Source organism: Lolium rigidum, chromosome 6 (assembly GCF_022539505.1).
Source record: "Lolium rigidum isolate FL_2022 chromosome 6, APGP_CSIRO_Lrig_0.1, whole genome shotgun sequence".
In the NCBI taxonomy this organism is placed as follows: Eukaryota; Viridiplantae; Streptophyta; class Magnoliopsida; order Poales; family Poaceae; genus Lolium; species Lolium rigidum.
Genome location: NC_061513.1, coordinates 116,248,948 through 116,273,367, shown reverse-complemented (window position 1 = coordinate 116,273,367; position 24,420 = coordinate 116,248,948). Strand labels below are relative to the sequence as shown.

The 24,420-nt window shown below is 47.4% G+C and overlaps 1 protein-coding gene across 1 annotated transcript; it reads right to left on the bottom strand.

The window, feature by feature from the left end:
- Nucleotides 1–21,897: 21,897 nt before the first annotated feature.
- Nucleotides 21,898–24,104, bottom strand: LOC124668208 (MADS-box transcription factor 32). Its single transcript, XM_047205378.1, has 8 exons — nt 24,084–24,104; nt 23,855–24,051; nt 23,698–23,764; nt 23,546–23,607; nt 23,327–23,468; nt 23,160–23,201; nt 22,104–22,179; nt 21,898–22,014 (listed from the first exon to the last, which is right to left on the bottom strand). Exons 2-8 carry the CDS (start codon nt 24,043–24,045, stop codon nt 22,004–22,006), a joined length of 591 nt encoding a protein of 196 aa, XP_047061334.1. The 5' UTR covers nt 24,046–24,051; nt 24,084–24,104; the 3' UTR covers nt 21,898–22,003.
- Between the last annotated feature and the right edge of the window lie 316 nt (nt 24,105–24,420).

Below are 24,420 nucleotides of genomic sequence, written 5' to 3'. Positions count from 1 at the left end.
GAAGTGCTCTATGTCCACCTTGTTGTAGATTTGGGCACCGCTAACACTTTAGGTTGCGTGCCTCTCCAAATTTGGAATTATGGCTCAAAACAGGGATATCGTGGTTGAACCATTAACACATAAACTATTTCGTTCTTAGGACAAGATGAAGATCAAAGCCAACAAGAATGTCTTTCTGTGGCAATTAAATGTGAATGAGTTGGTCCAGCTCAAGCTTTAGTTATACATCCAACAGTTTGTTCAACGACATGATACTCAGAAGCATACATTCAAGTATTTTGGACATACAAGGTCCTAGCATGAGTTGGTATGTGGCATATCACATGGAGCTTCCTCCAAGAAGGTTCACGTATCCTAGTGACAAAAGGTTAACCTTGTCAATGCCCATGATGATGGACTTGGGTTTCTAGGAAGGAGTACACTTGCGAATCAACAAACCGGTCAGCCAAACTACGCAGCCGACGAAAAATATGATCAAGGATGAATCGCCGATATTGTATTGTATAAAACTAGGGTTACAGGGTGTTGCGTCTAATCGAATCCCCCCTCCTCGGTGACTCCTCCTAGCCTTTATATAATGGCTAGGTCTCAGAGTCCACCTTGAGGTTGTTTTACATCATAAGTCGGTTCACCCAATATGGGCCTAGGTTTCCTATAGATTTCGGCTTCGTATAGATTTCTTCATAGGTTTTTTCCTATTCCTTCATGGGCTTTGTACCAGGAACGCCATTGTTAAGCACCCGATATGGCATACCCATGTCACCTAGCTGAACATCATATATGCAACCAAATGCAGGTCAGTGAATATAATTCATATAAATCATGTCCGAAGGGTCCTTCCTCAAGGAAGTGACCTAACTCAGTTGGTTAGGGGAGTGGGTGTACAACCTAGCTACCAAGGTTCAAGTCCTCTCAAATGCAGATTTGGTTTCTTGTTCTTCCAAAAATAAAAGGAGCCCTCACACCGATTCTAGCCACAGTGCTTGAGCGTGTTAGTGTCTGCCATTGACATGCCCCTACTTCTCGGGTGCACGTGAGATAGGTGGGACACCTTGTTAATCTTTCCATCTCGTCGGAGATGAAAAATGTCAAATCTGTTTTCATGTAGTGGGATAGGGTGTGGGGACATGTTGGTCCTCAAGGTGAGGTAAATGCCACAGACAATGATGATATTGAGGTGTGCCTGATGAAGCCCATGGGAATTCTCTCATAAGAGGCCCCAAAGGTTGAGACACAATCTTCACACTACTGTTTCGTGTTGAAAATCATGCTATATGTTGATCTCACCAGGACGATCCCGGTCTACTCAGTGCCAAACATCCTCTTGAATTATGTTAAATATCTTCTTGATAACAACATCCGCTGAGCAAAAACAATTTAGTGACATTTGAATGTTCCATACGCAGATGCTTAGATGTCTAATTTATGCATGGCAAGAGGTAAAACGTTAGTCTCAGATTGCTAGTTGAGAGGAAACTAAAACAATATGTAAGCTCATCTCTTTAGCACTACTAAGAGCATAAACAAGAGGACATGTACACACATGCTCCTCAACCGCTACCCCGCCTCACCATGCCACGACTCAGAGTGTTCTATTTCGTGAATTCGCCAAGCCGAGCTAGGACCTATACGATGTGTATAGGTTGTCTTTATTTTTTTCATGCATGACTTGAGTCCAATTGTTTTTACTTATAAGATGAATCCAAAATGGTATCTCGAATTATTCTTCTTCTCTTGGATTGTTTGATTTCTATCAGGTCTATAAGAAATCACTCTTCTCCCATATACAAAACTTCAATAATATCTATATGAAACTCCTCTTGGCTCCAGAACTTTGCGTTGCCACTGATGAGTTCCACATTCCTACTCCTTGTCAGCACCAAGAAACGGGATAGCAAAACTCTGGAACCCCGCTTCTCGGGATCATGTACGTGAGAGAGGCAATCAAGTTTTTGGTGAGCGCTCTTGCATGATCGTTGGCTTCTTCTCTCAGACGACTACTTCCCCAACAATGATAGCTTCCTAAACATTATGGTTACTCATAATTGTGCCACTACAAACACACCTTCCTCTAGTGCACCATATGTTCTTCTATTTGGTATGCTAAGGATTAGGTTATAGTAAGTAGTATTGCAGATCGATTTGGTTTTTATCCTATTTATTAGATCACATATATAGTTTTGTCAGTACTTTATCATGACTATTAGTTCTACCTTTCATATTTCTGGATTGAATATGGAAAATTTTGAATTTATGCGACACCATACACTATGGAGCAATTAGCCCGAAGAAACCACTAGGGTCTGGTAGCTTTTGAAGCTTCAACCTGAGAGCGACATTGTACATAGTACAATTATCATACCATAAACCATGCCAATATTTTTGCACCAATACACTTGATGAAGCCCATCTGAAGAGCATCTCAATCACAAGCCAAATTTCGGACAACAAGGATCATGAGGTGGCGCACAATTTTTTTTGCTAGAAATAAAAGAACTGCAATAAAATGTAGAGATAACTGCCACAATATCACTAGAGGAAACAAAGAGGTCCAAAATGCCACACAAGTAGCGTATGTGTTTTTGATGCCTACCTCATCGTTAAATTTAAAAGGAATTTTGTTAGTCAAACTTCTTAATTCTTGTAAAGTATCTTGGAATGCTAAAGCTAACCTCATATAAACCTACTCGTGACCAACCGTCGCTCTGTTCCCATCCCCATTTTTCTCCGTGAGACAAGGTGGGGCGCCCCTTCCCAGCTTGCTTCACTGTAACCCGACCATCTCGCTTCGCCGCAACCCTCCCTAGCTCGCTTCGCCACAACCTTGCTGAGATCGCTCCGCTAAAACCCTGCCCAACTCGCTCTATCACGACCCGTATCTACTTGGCAGTGGCATCCCTGCCCAGGTCCATCGTTGCTACTCGGTTGTCGCTTACATGCTTAGCTTTATCCGCCGCTATCTGCCCCTACATAGTCTTCACATTAGCCCTCTATGCTCACCCTTTTGCTGAGTAAGGTGGCTTAGGCTTACGCAAGGAACAACAAATAGTGGATAAGAAGAAAAAGAAATACATGCAACACACTCAGTTGGGTTAGGTTATGCATGAGAGAGATAACATTTTTTTAAATCTGCTAGACACAGGTGGAAGGAACAGCACGCTGCATACTTGTAGCCAAGGTGGCCATGTCCCGTCTCTTGTGTGAGACTAGACACGACCAAGAAAAATTAAACATTCTGCATGATCTTAAGGCACGCGTTCCTGTGTGTGTGTGGTGGCGCCGTGGCGGCCCAAGTGAGCGCGCAATACCTATAAAGATATATAATTTTGGTAGAATTTATGTGTAATACCCGGAGGCCCATAGGAGACTGTTTATACTGTACCTAAATGTAGAACACCTATAGGGATGTAATATTTTCCGCTCCATATCCGCATTCTGTTTTTGCGAATATGGTATACATTTTTAGAAATCCGCCGGATATGGATGCGGACGTGAATATTGGTCAACCGGATATAGTATTAATAATATCTAACGGATACAGATTATCTGACACTTTTTGCGGATAATCTGATATCCTCAAAGTGGATAATCCAATAAAATTTGTCCAACCCCAAATACCTAGAAAATGCAGTTAGTCTACGGATCCAACTAGGCATGTTGTGTCACACGCAAGTTGGTTTATTGTACAAACAAGTGTGCAACTTTGGATATAGTTCAGTGTTGCATGTTTTTTTTGCTTACTTTTTTACATAAAAGAATCATATTTCTTATTTTTTGTTTGTACTTTATCGAATATTCCACTTCTGATCTGAGTCCACTCCATATCCTCAATCCGATATAATCCGCATTCGAATCCGCATCCGACCGGTATCCACTCCGATCCGAATCCGTTAAAAAATGTGGTAAAGGATATGGAAATAACAATATCCGATCCGATCAGTTTACACTAGATTGACATGTTAATAATAACATTTTTTTAGATCATGGAGATAATAATTTTTGGAACGAAATAACCTTTGTGTTTCTAATGTTGCAAAAGCATAGATAATTTAAGCAGATAATGATGGCCTAAGATTATTACAAAGGTGACATAGATCACACGAAAGATTTACGGTTCACATGATTATGTCGTTTATCAACATAGCTATCCTATCTCCTTCTCGCACCAACACAAGCATTCTTTGCTAATTCCTCTGCTAAGAGATTGTAGTTTCAAAAACTACCTCTACTAGAAAGAGTTCTAAGTAGAACTGATGTTTGGCTTCACAATACCCCTAGAGATCGCTTCGGTGATGATCTGTTATTGTATTCTTCCAGTATTTTAATATATACTAGTGGAATGCTCGTGCTTCGCCACGGCTTCCTACCATGTTACACGTGTAAACAATGCACACAAATATTAAAATACAACAAAAAATATTTAAATACATAAACACATAATATCAAATAAGTTAAAGTTAATGTGATGAGTATAAAATACAAGAACCGACATATTATCCCGAATTTCTTAAAGCCATGGTCTCTTGATGCGCGTAAGGTATCCTAGCACAACCTCGGAAATATTGTCTTTAACTTCATTAGCAAGGTATTTGAGTATGTGTATTAAAAGCTTCTTCCTAAACCCGTACCCATCTGCAGAACAATGTATCATTTTAACATGAAGTTTTCTTCACATAAAAATGTAAGAATGTGAACATAGAGTACATAGTGCAAACTGGATGAACAAATTTGTTACCATCCCATGAGAGCATGAAGCTAAATACTAAGTATCCACACAACATTCCGCAAATGAATGAAACATATCATTATCTTGGTCATTAGGATGAAAATAAAATAAATTGCTTGTAATGATAACAAGAGAAAATCACCTGTCGGAGCTTGTTGGTATTGTAATATTGTGAGGGTATTTACGTGGCCAGAAATAAATATTGGAACTCTAACCAGGTTGTGCAATTTTAAGAGCGTTATTTAGATAGAACGAGCACCTTTGTAATTTGATAATTGGTACCTCTCGTCAGATAGAGGTTTATAAAACGGGTAAAATAGATACACGATGCTCATGTTTATCAATGGTGAACAAGATGTAGTCGTCAAGAAATGCGTGTGGCAAATAAATATGCAAGTGGTGACCATTAGAACACGTAAATCATGTTGAGAATGAACAAGGGACCTAACTTACCATGTTGCACGATGATATTTTTTTTCTCTTCCTCTCTTCAATGTCCCTTCCTCCCCTCTCCACTCATATTTGAAAAACAATAGCAAATGATTAGAAAACAGTAATAGTGCCCTTGTGTTGCACACAACAAATACTACCTCCGATCCATATTAAGTGTCACCAATTTCAATAATTGTTGCTGATTTAGTACTTTAAGTGCTCGTTGTGATGCATATTAAGTGTCGTTGATTTAGTACAAACCTGAAATGGACGACACTCAATATGGATCAAATGTAGTTAAATAAATCTTAGCATAAGACCCAAAAGACATGGTCTATTATTTCTTCCCGCCCTCTCGATGACGTCCTGCTCCAGAGCTCAACTTGGAGCTACTGGACATGGCAATGTATAATCTTGAATGTTTCTCAAGGAATGTTTTTGGCGGTGCGCAGGCATGTATCAAGTCTATTCTCTTATAATCTTATTAGCAAGCCAATTACATTCACATGGACCTTAACGATCTGATGTTTTTCTACTGACCTTCAACTTAATAATCATATCTCTAAACAAGGACTCATGAAAAATAAGTAAGAATACACACATTTATTGCCTTAACTTCTAAACATCTCAAGTTGCGGGAAGGCGATCAAATGTCTCGAAGCTGCGATGATGGTGTATCACAAAATCACTATCTATTTCACTCCTACTATATTTTTGAAATCGTTCCTCAGTTACAGATACACAATCAAGGATTTCACAAACAGGACAAACTGTCTTCAATCTTCAACTGCAGCTGAGCTGAACTACCATCCATGAAGCCGGAATGCATTTCTCATTTCCAGATCTATATTCTCACATCTACCATGCTGTTTGAATTATGGATCTCACATCTACACTTCGTTTGTAGGCTGTCAGGAAAGTGAACTTGAAAAATAAATGTGTTATTATGTTATTGTCCGAATTGGTTAGCACATTAATATTTTATCTAGCAGATATGCCTGGTACAAGTACACTTAGATGAACTCACACTTTGGATTCGCCATTTAATCTCCTACCTGAAGCACCAAGACCTCCAATCATTATTGGCTTGTTATATTGTGTTCCCTGAATAGTACAAGGTTGAATGAGAAAAATGGCGGAAGACATCCCTGCATTGGTACTACATAAGTATAATTATAGACGGGTGTATTAGTACCCCTTTCAGTTTGGATTATCTTTGTCTCTTGACGTACAAGAAGCCCTACTTAGGAATGATCTCATCCTTTTGTCATATGTTCTAATATTTACAGTTGAATGAAAGAGTAATAACAATTTAGCTGTCTTGACAAACTTTGTAATGAGATAATTATCTCATCTTTTTAATCATATGTTGTAATATTTACATTTGAATGAAAGGAAGCAATACCTATTTAGCTGGCTTGATGAACTCTGTAATGAAATCACAACTTCTCTTCACCTTCCACCCACACAGGCGCGGCGGGCCGCCGCGCCCCACATTCCTAGTAGGTTAAACAAATCTGTAGCAAAATGGACAACCTGCGGGTAAGAGTAAAGCTTCTTGACTGACTCACCTACAAAAAATCTCAAGAAATATGACATGATATGGCAATTCTGATAGTAAAACTGCTTGTCTTTCCACTCGTGACAAAATGATCGTTCCTAAAATGTGTGGACATAGTTCAAAAAGGGAAACATAAAGGAAGTAGGGATAAAATAAACCTGTAGATTGTAGATTGTCGATTTAGTATTTAGATTGAACATGGAGTCAAATAAATCCAGTAACCGTTTGTTAATTGGAGAGAAAAATGTAACTTGATGTGTGGCTTTAATATAAGAAACATTTATATTTTAAATTTAGACACTATTATTAATGCCAAGTCGGGCCTGCTCGCCTTGTCCCATCGAGCTTCATCCGCAATTTTCAGAGCAACTGAATTTATGTCGACCAGCAAATAACTGCAAGTTTGCAAGTCAACTTCCTAGCAGAGGTAAGAGCATCTCCACTCGTCCCTCCGACGAGCCCCCCAGGACGGCGATTTGTCATCCGGATGGACGAAAACGGCCCAGTCGCGTCCCCTGTTCCTCGTTTTCGTCCGGATTAGGCCTTTCATCCGTCCGGGGAGCCCAGGCCATCTCCGGCCCCCCGGGGAGCGCTCGGGGACTCCGGATGAGAGAAAATCGCAGGAAACGTTTGGTGGCCCCGACATGTCGGCGACAATGGCATGAGTTTCTACGGCAATACCCTCGTCTTCCCGATCTACGGCACTACCCTTGTCTTCCCGATCTACGGCAATACCATCGTCGAACGAAAGCTTTGAACTCTCAAGTGGTGCAATATAGTCAAATTATATATAATTCGAATAAACATAAAAATTACATATAAAAACTTTAAAACTAACTTTAACTAATTCTTCTTCCTAGATGGCCCTGCCTCATCGTCGTGGCGGCGACGCTTCCGGCTCGTCACCTCCTCGTCGGAGGAAGTTGAGTCCTTAGCGTCCTCATCAGCCTCTGCGCCTCCTCCTCCTCCGCCTGCTCCTCGGCTTCTTCCTCGGCCTGCTCCTCGGCCAGCTCCTCGGCTGGCTCCTCGGCCTGCTCCTCGGCCGGCTCCTCGGGCTGCTCCTCGGCCGGCTCCTCGGCCTGCTCCTCGGCCTCTTCGTCCTCCTCCTCGTCGTCATCCCATTCGTCCTCGCTGGCCGGCGGGGGGGAATCGTCGCTGCTGGACGATGCAGCTTGATCCCACCAATGGCGCCATCCAGCGGCTTCCCTCGCCGTCGTGTCCGATGGCCAAGAGCAATCGCTCATGGTTGACAGAAGATGGTGAGGAGAGAATAGATGAATGGCGTCGGCCGTTCGAAACCGTATATGTAGGTCTCTCGATGAAGAGAGCGGCGGTTGCTCTTCCTCGGAGTTCATGCTCCATTACGGCGGTTGTCGCGTCGAGGCGACTTCGACCATTCCCGACGAGGCGTTTGGGCTCTCCAGACCACTTCGCGGACCATTACGGCGGTTCAAAGCTGTTGAGATACATATCCTTGTATATCCGGATGTGTATCTTCTGTAGTTATGTATAGCGATACATATCTTTGTATTTATTATTGGGCCCGCCTCCTTCCTTGTATAGTCGAGGACGTGGCCTATATATGTAACGCCATATGCACCCAATCAATACATTGTGAGTTGCATCCCTTTCTACATGGTATCAGACACCTACCGTTCCTAACCTAGCCGCCGCGCCCCCCTCTCCCCCGCGCGCGCCGCCCCACCCTCCAACCCTAGCGCCGCCGCTTGTGCCGCCGCCGCGTGTGCTCCTTCTCACGCCGCGCCGCCGCCGCACCTGCAGTCGCCGCACCTCCCTCCCCAACCCTCGCGCCGTCGCCGTCCCCCGCGTCGTCGTCGCCGCGTCTCCTTCTCCAACCCCCGCGCCGTCGTCATCCCCCGCGCGCGCGTCGTCATGTCGTTGGTCTCCAACGGCAGCAACTCCTTCGCTTACAACCCATGGACGGGGGTCACCGCGACACCGCCCTACGCCCCGGCCTTCACCGCCACGCCGCCGCCCTACGCCCCGGCCTTCACCGCCACGTCGCCGCCCTACGCCCCGGCCTACCACGTCGCGCCACCACCCTACGCGCCGCAGCAGCCCGCATGGGACCCGACGCTCTTCGCGGCACTCCAGCAGGCGCCCGCACCTGGCTCTTACGCCGGTGGCGGCAACCGGTTTATGGACACGGGCGCCTCGTCTCACATGGCCGCTCACCCGGTAACCTTTCCCATTTCTTTCCCACTTCCACCGAGTCTCGCATCATTGTCGGTAACGGTGCCGGTCTTCCTATTTCTCACATTGGTTCTGCTAATTTTCCTTCTACTTCTAAACCACTCGTCTCTTAATAATGTCCTTGTGTCTCCCTGCACTTATTCGTAATTTAGTCTCCGTTAAAACTCTTTCTCGTGACAACTCGTGGATCGTTGAATTTGACGTTTTTGGTTTTTCTGTTAAGGACGCCCGCACCCGGATGGTCCTCCATCGATGTGAGAGCCCCGGCGATTTGTATCCGGTGATGTCGCCTTCCACCCCCGGCGCCGCACCTCGTGCTCTCTCCGCGAGCGTTGATCTTTGGCATGCTCGTCTTGGACATCCCAGTGCCAACACGCTTCACCAAATAATGACAGGTTTTTCGTTTTCATCTACTAAACAGTCTTCACATAGTTGCGAAGCGTGTCGTCTTGGTAAACACGTTCGTCTTCCATTTAGTCAGTCTTCCACAATTGCGTCTTTTCCTTTTGAGTTAATTCATAGTGATGTATGGACCTCTCCTATCCCAAGTAATTCTGTTCTTCTTTATTACCTAGTTATTCTTGATGATTTTTCTCATTTCGTGTGGACGTTTCCCTCCGTAAAAGTCCGATGTCGCCACCACTCTCACAGCCTTCTACGCCTATGTTTCCACCCGGTCCGGTCGCCCCATCCACGCCCTACAACCGACAACGGGAAAGAGTTTGACAATGTCGCCGTCCGCACCCTACTCTCCTCTCACGGCACTATTTTTCGTCTAACCCTGTCCATACACGTCCCAACAAAATGGTCGCGCCGAGCGTATCCTCCGCACCCTCAACGATCGCATCCGCACACTCCTATTCCACAGCCCATGTTCCCCCACCTTTTGGCCTCGATGCCTTAGCCACCGCCACCCTACTTGTCAACCTTCGTCCGTGTCGTCCCCGCCGGAACTATGCACCTCATCACCTCCTTTACGGTTCCCTCCATCCTACGACGGTCTTCGGATTTTCGGTTGTCGTTGTTATCCTAGTATCGCCGCCACCACTCCTCATAAACTCGCCCTCGTTCCGTTCCATGTGTTTTCCTCGGCTACTCGGCTAACACCAAAGGCTACCGCTGCTATGATCCGGTTTCTCACCGCGTCTTCACCTCCCGACACGTGTACTTTGATGAGCATTGCTTTCCTTTTGCATAGAGACAGTGGTCGCCACTCCTCCTTCGCTCGTCGATGGTCCCCGGCGTCGACCCCCTGCCCGGCGGAGTCCGCCGGCTACGCGTGCCCTCGAGCTCGGACTCGGCACCGCCTCGTCGTCCTCCGCCGCGCCCTTGAGCACCGGCTCGGGCGCCGCCTCGCCACCCTCCGGGTCACCCTCGAGCCATGTCTCGGGTGACCCCACGCCGACACCCGCACCGACGCCGCCTCGACGCCGCTCGCGTCGCCCTCGAGCCTTAGCTCGGGCGCCGCGCCGTCTTCGCCGGGCGACGCGCCTTCGCCGGGTTCATCCGCCTCGACGCCGCTTGCGTCACCCTCGAGCCTCAGCTCGGGCGCCGCGCCGTCTTTGCTGGGCGACGCCTCGTCTCCGGCTCCGGCTCCGCCTCCTCCGCCGCCGGCCACGGGGCCCCTCACGCGCGCCCGTGCAGGGATTCGCGTCCCGAGCACGCGGTACCCCTCGGATGAGTACGTCTGCACCGCGTCGACTTCCGCGCCTTCACCATCCACGCCATCGCCCTCGCCCGCCTCCGCCGGGCTGCTCTCCGCGACCCGCAGGTGGCTTGCGGCCATGCGAGACGAGTTTGACGCCCTGCAGCGGAACCAGACATGGACGCTTGTTCCCCGACCTCCTCACGCCAACATCATCACCGGGAAGTGGGTCTTCAAGCACAAGTTCCATCCGGACGGTACTCTCGACCGTCACAAGGCGTGGTGGGTGGTTCGTGGCTTTCGCCAGCGTGCCGGCGTCGACTTCACCGACACCTTCGCCCCGGTTGTCAAGCCCGGGACGAACCGCACAATCCTTCAGCTCGCGGTCTCCCGTGCGTGGCCCGTGCACCAGATGGACGTCTCCAACGCCTTTCTTCACGGCCATCTCGAGGAGCGTGTCTTCGCCGGCAGCCCACGGGCTTCATCGACGGCGCCCACCCCGACCATGTGTGCCTCGCTCTCGCGCTCGTTATACGGGCTCAAGCGGGCCCCACGCGCCCGGTACCCGCCGCATCGCAGCGTTTCTTCACCAACTCGGCTTCCGCTCCACCCGCTCCGATGCCTCGCCGTTTGTGTACAACAATGGCGCCACCACCGCGCACCTGTCGCTCTACATCGACGACATCATCTTAACGGCCAGCTCCACGGACCTCCTGCGACAGATCACCGAGCGTCTTCGCGCTGAGTTTGCCCTCAAGGACTTGGGGCCCCTGCACTACTTCCTCGGCATCGAGGTCCTACGTCGCACCGACGGCTTCTTCCTTCATCAGCGCAAGTACGCCCACGAGTTCCTGGACCGCGCCGGTATGCTTAATTGCAAACCCGTGGCCACGCCTGTCGACACGAAATCCAAGCTCTCCGCCACGGATGGTTCGTTGGCCACGGACGCATCATTTTATCGCTCCATCGTCGGTGCTCTGCAGTACCTCACCTTGACCCGCCCCGAGCTACAGTATGCTGTCCAGCAGGTGTGCCTTCACATGCACGCTCCGCGAGATCCTCATTGGGCTGCGGTCAAGCGGATCCTCCGCTACATTCGTGGCACCATGGACTTCGGCCTCTCCTCCACGCCTCAACCGCCACGGACATCGTCGCCTACTCGGACGCCGATTGGGCAAGCTGCCCCGACACGCGTCGCTCCACGTCCGGCTACTCGCGTCTACTTCGGACCTTCGCTCATCTCCCGGTCGTCCTAAGCGACAACCCACGGTCTCTCGCTCCAGCGCCGAAGCGGAGTACGGCTGTTGCTAACGCGGTTGCCGAGGTCTCCCGGCTGCGGCAACTCCTCGTTGAGCTCTCATGTCCCGTTGCCAAAGCCACCGTGGTCTATTGCGACAACGTCTCCGCCGTCTACCTCTCCGCCAACCCGGTCCACCATCGCCGCACCAAGCATATTGAGCTGGACATCCACTTTGTTCGGGAACAGGTGGCCCTTGGACACATTCGAGTACTTCATGTGCCCACCTCCCAACAATTTGCGGATATTATGACCAAGGGTCTCCCTACGGCATCTTTTGAGGAGTTCCGGTCCAGTCTATGCGTTCGACCAGGCGACGCTTCGACTGCGAGGGGGTGTTGAGATACATATCCTTGTATATCCGGATGTGTATCTTCTGTAGTTATGTATAGCGATACATATCTTTGTATTTATTATTGGGCCCGCCTCCTTCCTTGTATAGTCGAGGATGTGGCATATATATGTAACGCCATATGCACCCAATCAATACATTGTGAGTTGCATCCCTTTCTACAAAAGCAACGAGGGCACTCCGACGGTTGCCCTTCCCGGCGACACCGTCGCTATGCACGCGGTGGGTGAAGGCGACCATGGGCTCGCCACTGGGAAAATAGGCCTCCCCAGACCAAAAAATACATCCATCCGGCGCTAAATAGCGCCGGATTTCGGCCTGGGGAGCCCAACGGCTGGGATGCTCTAAAGCATTGAGAACTGGAAACATTCAGTTCCATTGATATTTTTCTTTGCAAGAACGTAACCCACCCATTCATAATTACAGCCGTAGAGGCATACCATCGCTGTTGTCAAAGGAGGTAAGACAACAGCTCCAAATCTAAAAATCCCACGGACATCGTCGAGTGACAGGCCACGGCTGTCACCTGTCAGTGATCTGGTCACTTGAAAATTTTCTAGGTCCTAATAAAACAATCGGGTAGAACTGGAAGAAGAGGGTGAAACAAACCTGCATAAAACTGTCCCTCTTGAGCAGCGAGCGGGCAGCCCTTAAGCTCCAAGAACGAGTTGACAAGGCCGTGCAACTTGTGGATGCGGGCGGAACATCTTGAAGATGAAGTGTCTGCCGTCCAGATCCTGGGCCAGTCTCCATTGCTGTCAGTCTTAGCGCGAGGCCAAGGAGTCGGCGGCTTCAAACTCGTCGCCGGTGATGGAGATGGTTGGTTGGCCAGCGACGCTCGAAGACACGGAGTTGGGCCACGGCAAGGGTGGAGGAGTTTTCCAATGGTACAGATGTTAGCGGTGGCGGCGCCCGCGTGGAGGGAGGGAGCAGAGGAGGTGCAGGATCCAGAAAGTTAGAGCACGGCGAGAGTCTGTACTCGGCGGCAGCCTCTATGTCCCTTGTTCGTTGGAGAGAGATAAATCAGGATAACTGCGGTAGAAAACTAATACTCCACTTTAGGTGGCCCGTTAGTTGTGAGAGAGGAAAAGAAAAAGGAAAATGCTTGGGATCAGCCCACCGATCCAAATCTAAATATCGGTCGTTGTCTGGCACGCCCACACGCTACCACAGTACACGTTATCTTAGGCCCACACACGTGCTACCGCACAGCTTATCCATCCCCATCAGCTCTACGCCTCTACCTTTGCCTCGTCTTCTTCGTTCTTATCGGAAGAACTTCCTTGGTGCTTGCCCGGTCCCTGCGCCGCCCCAAGTCTCGCCCCCCCCCCCCCTAGCTGCCCCAAGCCCAGTCGCGCCGCCCGCCGCTGCCCGAGCACCTGCGCTGCCGGACTCCCGCCGTGCGCCATTGAAGAGAGCTCCATCGGCGCTTCTCTAGGCTCCCTAGTCGATCCCCCACCGCTGCACTAGTCGCCGACAACTACGACGGACTCCCGAACAACTGGTCCAAGCACCGTCGGTTCTTCTTCCACCGTGAGGGATTCCCAACGAATGTGTCTGTCTATAGGTTTGCTCAGCCTAGCTTCTCATCTGTCGTTCATCAAGCTGGAGTAGGGGATAGTTTTTTCTTCTTCTTTTTGCTACAAATGGTTGTTGATTTTTATAGTGAAAGAGTTGGGAATTTGTTGTAAATAGATCCGGAACATCTTTTCTTACCTGATTTATTTGTTATTTACTACTGTTGTAAACAGGCAACGTTTATGATGAATTTGTTGTTGAATTTTTTAAAAAACTATTTAGCAATTTGTTGCAAAGCTATTCTCAGACGAAAATTATTGGTGACTATTGTTGTAAACAATCAATTTTTTTGTAGGATTTGTTGTTGAATTTTATGGGGAATGAATAAGCAATCTGTTGACAAGAAGATATACTCCGCAAAGGAATTTTTTAGTGTTTCGAAGTGTTGATTTATTGTTGGAATTGTTGTCTAATAATTGTTGTAAATAACCAAGTAAAATGTAGGAAATATTGTTGAATATTATTGTAAATAGCTAAGAGTTTTATTAGAAGTTGTGAACTATTGTTGTAAATAACCAAGTAAAATGTAGGAAATATTGTTGAATATTATTGTAAATAGCTAAGATTTTTATTAGAATAGTTGTTAACTATTGTTGTAAATAACCAAGAAAAATGTAGAAAACATTGTTGAATATTATTGTAAATGGCTAAGATTTTTATTAAAATAGTTGTTAACTATTGTTGTAAATAACCAAGAAAAATGTAGAAAATATTGTTAAATATTATTGTAAATAGCTAATATTTTTATTAGACTTGTTGTTTACTATTATCGTAAATAAACAATTTTTTGTTTGATTTGTCTTTGATTATTGTTGTAAATAGCAAAAAGTAGTTTAGTAACTCAGTGATTTGCTACAATTCTACATAAGTGCGTTTCTTTTTGTTGAAAAAAGTTTACATTTATCATCTTTTAATAGGTTTTTAATCTTCTTGCTGAAAAAACTCAAATAGTTTGTTCCCAAAGAGGTGAGAAAGAAAGGTTTGTGTGGACCACCTATGCATGAAAGGGACGTCCGTGGCAGTATGTGGAAGCTAATTTTCTTGGTCTGAGGCTGCATGCATCGACTTCTTCTGGTCTCACAGACGAAAGCGACGTTTCGGGACGGAGTATCAACCGGTCGTGCAGTCCCATCCAACGGTCGCGGAACGACCGATTTTCCTTCCATCGTCGGCCGACCGACGCCTAGTGCTGCCCAAAGAAAAAACGGGGCGACCGGTGAGGAGGATGGAATCCAACAAGAATGACGTTGTATTATGATCCAAATTCATATACTAAAGGGAGGCTAACTTCTGACGAGCGGAGCGAGGCCCGTCGTTGGAGGCTTGGGCCGAAGCATAGCATAGTCAGAAGTTAGCCCATACGTCGTGCCTTGCAGGGACGCCTGCGAAGGGGGGTGTGGGGGGCGGCAGGCCTCCGCGGTACGGTACGGATCGTTGGCACCACCTATATATACATCTTGTAAGCCGCCGGTTAGGGTTTATCAGATTATAAGATAACCCACGACGTTTGTAAACACTCCCCGATATAGTGAAGTTTTGCTGGCTGGCGCCCGTGGTTTTTTCTCCTTCTGTGTTGGAAGGAGTTTTCCACGTTAAATCTCGTATCTCTGCTGCATATTCTTTTATCATTCTTCGTTATTTGCTTGTCGCTTTTATAACATAAAGTGTGACATCGCGGAAAGTGTGACATTGCAGGAAATGTGACATTACATGTTTCACTTTAATAGTAAAGATATCATCTTCCCCGTGTAAAAAAAATATCATAATGTTCCATGACAATCTGTTCTGTTTTTAACCAGGGGGGCATGCTTTTCTTTGTCATATTCTGGGAGCCCGCTGAAGCTTTTCCTTTTGGATAAGGGCTCAATGTAGGCCGTTATAGAAAGTACGAATTTTCTAGAGGAGCCGTCGCAACTTGGCCCATTCACGAAAGACAGAAGGCCTTGGCCCTGGCCCAGTATTGGACTGCCGGCAGAGTATCCAATCTTGTCCGCTGGTAGTTGATTGGACGGTGAAGAAATCATAAGTGCTAGGGTTTTCCTCGGCTGTCGCTTCTATAAGTAGGCCGCGATTGAACTTCTAGCAAAACAGAACAGACCAATGTATTGCCGCCGCCCCATATTATTCGCTCCTAATCTTCCGATGAAGTACTCTCTGTGTTGCGATTATCTCTTTGGTGTTCTCGTTTCCTCGCTGTGCTTTTATCTCTATTGATTCTAAGTATAGATTTTCTTTGATTTGGAGCAGTGATGAGATCAATCGATGAATATGATCTTTCAGGTGTGATTATTAATCGCTACGTTCTTGCTGAGCTCCATTATGTCTTGTCTCAACTCGAATTTTTGTTCTTTGCATTTTATAGCGTTTTTTCAATCTTGTTTTATTTGTTTTCCATATTGAATACGCGTCCCTTTTTTTTTGCTTCAAAATGGAAATATTCAGTTGATTTCATGAACTGAAATTCCGTCTTTGGTTAGCTTTTTCTCATTTTTGCGAGTGTTTACTTGACCTGCGCGCGATGAGGGGAATCTAGTCGGCGCTACCTAGGACTCCATGATGAAAAATGAACAGATCTGGTCCATCTGGACGGCAGAGTTGGTTCTTAGGATCTGTGTTTTTCTCCGAATCATGCATACCGAAGGACGATAAACGTGTGAGAACTGTGCGGTTCAAAACTGGGAATAAAAAAATCTTACAAATTTTTGAAAGTGTAGAAATTGTCGGAATTGAGTTTCTACTCAGCTGTAGATGCAATCACTGTTCAAAAAATGTACTAAATATCAAAATAATCTGAAAAAGTTCTAGGTATACATTTGAGCATTTCACACAGGCTTGTGGCAAAATGATATCTTTTGTGAGTTGCTTAAACTAGCGTCTCACGAGATTTATTTTTGTTTTTTACACTGCCCGAACTTTTGTTACAAAATTTTATGTGAATATAGCCCGTTGGGATGTATGGATCCTTAGCAATTAATGCGAGAATTGATCACTTGTGGGGGATCCATGGAGAGATTGATCACTTGTCGGGATCACCCATAGCTAGTTGGCAATTAGCGGAGCAAATGTTGGCGCGGCCGGAGGTGGAGAGGCCGCTGGTGCCCATGAGGGCAGAGGTGGCGAATCAAGGCTTGTAACCCTAGGTTGAAGGCCTCTTCCTTCGACTTGTAGATCGTGGAATATTCATGTATCTTCTTAGTTAACTACTTTAGCCGCTCTCAAAATTAAACATTTGAGTATAAAACTAGCGCTTGAAGAGTAGATCTATTAGCAACTCATATTTAATCACTTGGTCTTCTCCTTGCTAGATTTTAGATAGCCTTGATTCTATCTTAGATTTTAATCCATACTCGGTAAAGTATCAAAAAGTTCTTTTTACGAGGATGCCAAGCCTCGTCGCCTTCTCCTCGGTTAGTTCCTCCGGCAGCTCGATTTGCCTGCCTTCTTGTTCTGCCATTAAAATCTTGTGGAAGACATCGACGATGAAGTCCTCGGACTCGTTCCACATTTCGTGGGGCGTCGGAGGCGATGCAGGTGATTGCGTACGTGATAGTGGCTGCCGTCGTTGTGGCAATAGGCCGAAGTTGTAGGCCTTATCACCGAGGAACCTTGCCTTCCGCCGCTTGTCGAGTACTACGTGTCGGTAGTGGTAGGTGTCCCACATGGGGGAGTTGACGACGAAGTTGGGGTTGCCATGGAGGTCCGGCGGGAGAATTACACGCTTACGTCGGATCTCTTTGTGCTGCTCTGGCCAAAATGTGGCACCGGCGAGACAGGCACCCGCGCCGTGCTAAGGCGCCACCCACCCGGCAGGTGCTTGTCTGTTCAGCCCTCGCGGGACTGCTAGTTGTTGTAGAGCACTTGGGTAGCGGGAATAAGAAAGGGGACCTCCGTGGTTTGTCCTCCTTCGTAGCCTACGACAAGGACACCTCGTGGTCGTTTCTCTTCTTTCCCATGGCGTTGTGGTGGCGCTTTGTGGTTGTCGGTGTCACGGGTGCAAGCGTAGTTGGAAATAGATCAATGAGGCCAGGGAGGTGTGAAATATGGTAGGATGTTGCCGGCGACTTTTTAAGGATGAACTCGGGACACGAAGCCACGTTCCATTGAAGGTGGCGAAGAAGGCCAGTCGTCACCCACCAGAACTAGCACGGCCGCTGAAAACGAGGCGCTCTGTTGATGGCTAAGGCCGTGACATGTGCATGTGCAGAAGGGATTCAGCCGAATCGACGCGGCCTCGCGCCCGCTGCCAAGTGGCCCCGTGGTGACATGACACCTACACGCGCTGCATCCGCAACCCGTTCGTGCAAACGCATTCGCTGCGTAAATTTGTGCCGCGTTTGCGTCCCCGCGGACAACCCAATCATTTTGCGTAGGCCCGCTCAATAGGAGTGTCGACCCGCTATTCGACCACACGGTCGCAAATGGACGCAAAACGTTCATTTGCGTTGGAGCGTTGGAGCGAAATCTCTAGAAAAAGACTGGTCTTCGCGAAGAGAGCCATTTTTCTCTGCATGCGACAACTGACGTGTTGTGGTGTGAGTAAATTCCTGAGAACTAGTCTCAGTGCTCGCCACGTGTCGCAAGGGGAAGCAATGTGGGGATGGCGGAGGAGAGAGACGCACAAGTGGAGGGTGGGTTGTCTCATTTTTTACTTTATTTTTTACATTCGCATTTCAAGATTAAATATATTGAGAACTAAGTCTAAATTATGGACCGCGTCACGATCTTCAAAACTAGATCACATGTTGGTTGATAGATTTCAAGTTACTTTTTTCGTACTTCCAATATCGATATGGTTATACTCATGGTGTGTATCTAACTGTACTTGTGCTTGAACTAGTAAGTAATTATGTTTTTAGTGTATTTTGGTGTAGTTTTTTTCTTTACTCGGTAACTGTACTTGCTTGTGTGTGCGACTAAACTTGTAATTGCCCGTGTGCGCGACTGTACTCATGTACCTGTATTTTCTTTTGTGCGTCATTGTACTTCTATATATGTACTTGCTTGTGTGCGTGATTGTACTTTTGTACCTATACTTGCTCGTCTGGCTGCTGCGGCTGCGGTGGTGGTTCAGGCGCCGCAGGCAGCGCGCGGCCGTTGAGGCCAAGCATGGAGTACGTCGTGCGGGCGGCACGACATTTTTGAGGTGGAGAGGAGAGAATGGCGCGACGGTGGTGGTGGAGACGAGAGAGGACAGTGTGGCTATGGTGGTGGAGATGAGAAGATAGCGCCGCGACGATGGATGACGTACGATACTAATAGGGTGCAAACTACCCGCATTTACGACAGCGTAGGCGGGTGGACGCCGCGTGGCCAGTTGCCGCCCTCGTCGCCGCCTCTGTTTCCGTTGCGGAGATCATTAAACATCGATGGCCAACCTTCCTGCGTCGCTTCCGATGCAAACTGTCGCGTCCTCTCGCTGACAAGTGGCCCCACCTGCGAAAACCGTCGTGTCCCGAGGCGCTGGCGCGCCCTTTCGCGAAGGGGCCTGCACGGGATTGCCTTCTATTGGGCTCAAAAAGCGCCGCCGCTATCTGAGGAGCGTCAGTGCGAACCTATTTTCGATGCTGACCCCCATAATGCTATCAGGTACCTGGCCATACCACCCACACCCAGGTGTTGTTCAGGTTCTTTGTGCCCTAAGGCCTTCCACAATGTAGTCGATGCCCAAAACGTATAAAGTTTGCCACCTCCTGATCGATGCCCAGAGAAAATGTTCAGGCTCCGACCCACACAGTGTTCGCAACTACATGGATGCCTGAAAACAAGATGCAGGACCCACAGAGCGTCCTTTTCTCCTGTAGTTTTCCTCAGCGTTGCAATGTTGAGGCACCAAACTACTTGTATTTTAATCGCTGGCATGTTGACGCATCGGAGCACCAAGTCGCTCTGATTCCCTGAATTTTTTTTGAGGCACCGGCTGGGCAATGGAGGGAATCGACGCCCGATGCCTGAAAAACGAGTTTGGGCACCGATATGTCATACGTTGTGGAGGGCCTAAGGGCTTGTTCGTTTTGTAGGGATCAAATCCAAGTATGGAACTGATCCAGGAAGGGATTGGGTTGATCCCGTCGCTTCACCCAATCCAAGTTCAGATTAATCCCTGTCAAATCCTCAAATACGTATATGTTCTGTTAAGCCATACAGGGCGCCGTCAAGATTGCAGTCGTTATTATTGTGTCAGGCATGGTGTGGTGGAAATCCTTCCAGATGTCAAATGGAGAGAAAGTTTTTCCAGACCAAGACAGAAGAAACCAGACCGGATTGGCTGGACGAAAATCCCCCGAGGCCTAACCGAAGACTACAAATTCGTTGGGCTGGAAAAATTCCATCGCCGGGCTGGGTGGCCGGGATTGGGGCCTAATCCAGACCGATCCCTGCCGGCCTAAATGTGCTCCCGATCCTAAATGTCACTGCTGAACTCTGGCCCCCGAGTGCCGACCGGGTTACTGGGCTGACAGCCCAACTAGGGCAGATTCTTGCCCCTTTGGGTGAAGGAGGCGAGCTTGTAGCCCAGTTCAGGTTTAGGCCCTGGTAATGGAGGCGTCGCCGCCTGTAAGGTACAGTGCAACAGGCAGCGAACCACAGCTGAACACCTTCAAACAAGGTCTGATGATTCGTTATGGTTGTTCGGTCGATGGGATTGCTAAGCGCATGATAGTGTAGAGTGCCAAAAATCACACCTAAAAGAACACTGGACCTATCACTATTTGCACCATCTAGGTCTTGCATGACGCCCGGCACCAAAAGTACCTTGTGTTCTTGCACTAATTTGCATACATGTTAATAGCACTGGGTGAATTGCCCAATTTTTTTTTTAAAGAATACTGGTCATACAACAGTTCAATTTACATTGAATATCTTCACCTGAATCACTAGTTAGTGTATCGATTCACCATATTTTCACACTTGTACTAAGAATGGATCAGTTTGTCTAATTTTTCAAGAACATTGAACATACGACAATTTACATTGAGAATATAAAAAATCAATGGATCTGTTTTGCCCAATTTGTGTTGAGTATCTTCTCCCGAATCACAAGTTAGTGGACTGGTTCGTCCCAATTTTCAAGTTCTTATACCAATTTGCATGCACCATTCAATTTGTTGTATGTCCATTATTATTACCTCCTCTTGGGTGTTGCAGACGACCTTGATATATCGTCCATGGCCCATGGGCACAAGGTACCCACATTGGACCGTTGTGGTGTTGGTGGCACTAATGATGTGTTGTGGAAGCCATAGGTAACATCTACATTGTGGCATCTAGTCGCATGTTGGCTCGTTGCATGCAACAAGCTCCTATAGCTATCGGGCTTTGTCCCGGGCGAAGGACTCCGTGCGCTCGAGTGATTTCTCTCTAGCTAGCACCACGACCATGACATTGTTGGCGTGGCTACTCCTCCCATCATCAGTTTTGCTGTTTGCATTCATCGCAAGAGACTAGACTCCCTCGACATTCACATGCGGCCGCATGTTCCTCAGTGCAACCAACTCCCCTTATTGGCCTTGAGCCTGTACTGCACGAGAGTCCGACGCTTAGCCTCACAAGTGGGTCCTTCAAGTTTGTCATGCCTGGTGGCGTGATCCTCACGAGAGCCTAGGTCAACGACGAAGACCAATGTCGTCGTTGCTTCTACTGGTGGTATGATCCCCATGGGTTGGTGAGGTGCCTTGAGATGCAGCGGTGGCATGGATCGTGGGTGGACAACATAGGACAGGTAGAAAAAACAGGAGTTGGAAACCCTAAGGGACTCGCTAGACTTTTCGTTGAGCTTGAAGGGGTTTTCGAGAAAATAAGAATCCCACATGAAAGCAGTATGATGATTTGGACCAGTTTTGCACCCTCGTGACAAGCTAATGGGCCGGTTCACACCAATTTTCAAGTTCTTGTATTAGTTTACACGATTTTCTTTAGAAAACACGTTCGTTGGAGATGCCCCAAAAAGGGCTATATAATGGTCTCACATTCCATTCCAATCCATTCCAACTTCCAAGTATTCGAGTTAGAGCACATTCCAAATCTAAAACCTGGACGGAACGTCTGATAAAATAATGCAGTCCTACAACCCCGAATGGCACTGTAGAATATTTCAGGTTGACATAATACTAGAGCTCAAAACAATATTTCAGGTTGTCATAATACAAGAGCTCGAAACAACACTAGTGCAGAACGCTTCAAACTCAAGCTTCTACCGTTTCCTAATTGAAGCCTGCGAAAATTTGTAAGCATTGCTTGTCAGTTGTTATTTTTGCAGGGAATACAAGTAATTTAGGTTCTGAATTGGCTCAGAGAACATACCCAGTTTGAGGTCCAAGCCGTTGTTTAGCGAGGTGGATCCACCTTCCATCTGCTTCAAACTCTGAGCATGAGCAAGCTGTGAACAAAAATCATATGAACATGAGACTAAGTTACACATCCAGTGATTGTTGGAAAGATAGTACCAACGAATTTATAACCTTCCGACTAAAACAATGAACTAAAAATGTGAAGTCACGAAGAAAAAAAAGCAAAATTCCTCATCTTGTCTAGATGCATCCAAGAGTAGCTGCCCACTTTAGCTAGGGTCGGGCAGCCTATTCTACACTGCGTACAAATCCATAGCCTCGTGCCTTTGCTTGCAGGGAGTGAAAAGTTATTCCACCTCCAAGGTAAAGAAGTTGCAATGAACGAGTCTACGTGCTGTAGGTCGCTAGCCTTTCTGTCACGTCGTGCCTTGCAATGGAGCACTCCATTTACTGCGCACTACCACGAGTAGGGCAAGCACGCTCCCTCTTAATGGAGACTCCTATTTCCTGCTCTACATTTGTTGGGAATCCTATTTTCTCTAGATGGGAGAAAGAAACTCCTATCTTTGCTACGAATCTGTGTATATACAGGCGTCTATAGCTAGTCTTGTTCTTCGAAACAGTCCATGTACAAGTGCATATTCTAACACTACTATTGTGGCAGTTTCTGGACTTTTGTGTTTCTTGATTTGTTGTTTAACAGGAGTGAGGGGTTTTCTTCTTCGGGGTCTCTCTAATTTAGCCGCACTACTAGAAGTTGGGTGCAAAAAGGCAAAAGCTTGTACATCTGAGAAATCATGCTGCCTGTTTTCGTTCTGTTCATGAATGATTGTGGTACCCTGCTCAGTGGTGGTCACACAACTGTAGATGATCTTTCGTTGTTACTTCAACTTTCAGTACTAAGATTTTCAGTTCAAGGCTTCTATTTGGATATTTTATCTTTGATACTAACACAAATTTCAAATAAAAGAGAGAAGCTAGTCACAAAAATGGTGAAGATGAACTAAGGGGAAATTCGAGAACCCTAGCTACAGGCTACAGGAACCGGAAAAGAAGTAGAAGCGCTCACCTTGTCACACAACCCGTAGCGCTCCGCTTGTTTTCCCCTGATCTGCATATGCAGCACGAACAAAAACATCAACCATTCGAAACTAGTGAGCAAGCACTAACAGTACAGATGCAACTATATGGAAGCGAACTATATTCTCGAAACTATATGGAAGCGAACAGACGCACCATGTTCTCGAGGTAGCTCATCTCGCCTCCGATCTTGCGGTCCTTCTCGAAGCGCACCTTGCGCATCGCCGCCTCCAGGCTCTGCTCCAGCCCCGCCAGCGACGGCACCGTGTACTGCTCCCTGTCGTCCACCGTCATGAACCTACCGGCAAAAAATAACACACGGGGAGATCAGATCAGGCCACGCGGAATGCAATCCGACCTGCCATGTATGCTAACCTCAGCTCCTTCTCCAAGATGTCGCACATCTTGCCCACCTTCTCCAGCTCGGCGCGCCTCTCCTACACGATGCCAGAAGGAGAGCTCTATCAGACGTGAATCATTCTGAATCAAAGCTTTACCACTACGTAATACTGGCAGCGCAAACATACCTGGCGGATATCGGACCAAACTTTGGTGTGCGTCGCTGTCTCGTACCTCTCCACGAAGTCCTTGACGCTGGCAAGAATAAGAATAAGAGACGCGGCACGCATGGGATGGGAGGCAGAGGTAGGTTAAATGATATGATAGAAGGGATGTGATGCTTACGAGGGGACGGTTGGCGCGAGGTAGTGGTAGAGCTTGCCGGAGGCGGAGAAGAGTAGGAGGAGGAGGTCGGCGTCGCAGAGGACGGCGAGCTCCCTGGCCTTCTTGAAGAGGCCGTCCCTGCGCTTGTAGAAGGTGGACTGGCGCTGGGTCGGGTTCTCGATCCTCTTTATCTCGCTGCGCCCCCTCCCCATCTCCCTCTCGCTCGTTTCCCCTTCCGGCGTTGCCTAGCTTCTTCCCAAACTCGCAAACGCGCTGCGGAGCAGGCTCTTTCCGTTTCCGAGGACTAGCAAGAATAAGGAAAGGTGTTGGTTTTGGTTAGGTTTTGCCGGGGATCGAGCTACTATCTCTCTCAGCTCTCTCTCAGCTTGCTGCCTGCCACTGTGCGGGTGCGTGGAGGAGAGGGATGTAACAGTTGCTTCTTGTTGGGTGTGTGGGAGAGATGGGTTTTACTGATTTAAAGGCATGGTGACCCTGTGAAGCAGTAGTAAGACAAGATAGTCTAGTCCTGTGCCAGGCCTGTGTGGGAGACTTTGCTTTGCTTTGCTGCAGGGGGGAGAGGGAGCACG

Coding starts and splice junctions, on each gene's coding strand:
- LOC124668208 (XM_047205378.1), bottom strand. CDS start 24,045: ATGGGGAGGGGGCGCAGCGAGATAAAGAGGATCGAGAACCCGACCCAG. Junction 23,765..23,854: donor CTCGCGCCAACCGTCCCCTC/GTAAGCATCACA, acceptor TATTCTTGCCAG/CGTCAAGGACTTCGTGGAGA. Junction 23,202..23,326: donor TGAGCTACCTCGAGAACATG/GTGCGTCTGTTC, acceptor CTGCATATGCAG/ATCAGGGGAAAACAAGCGGA.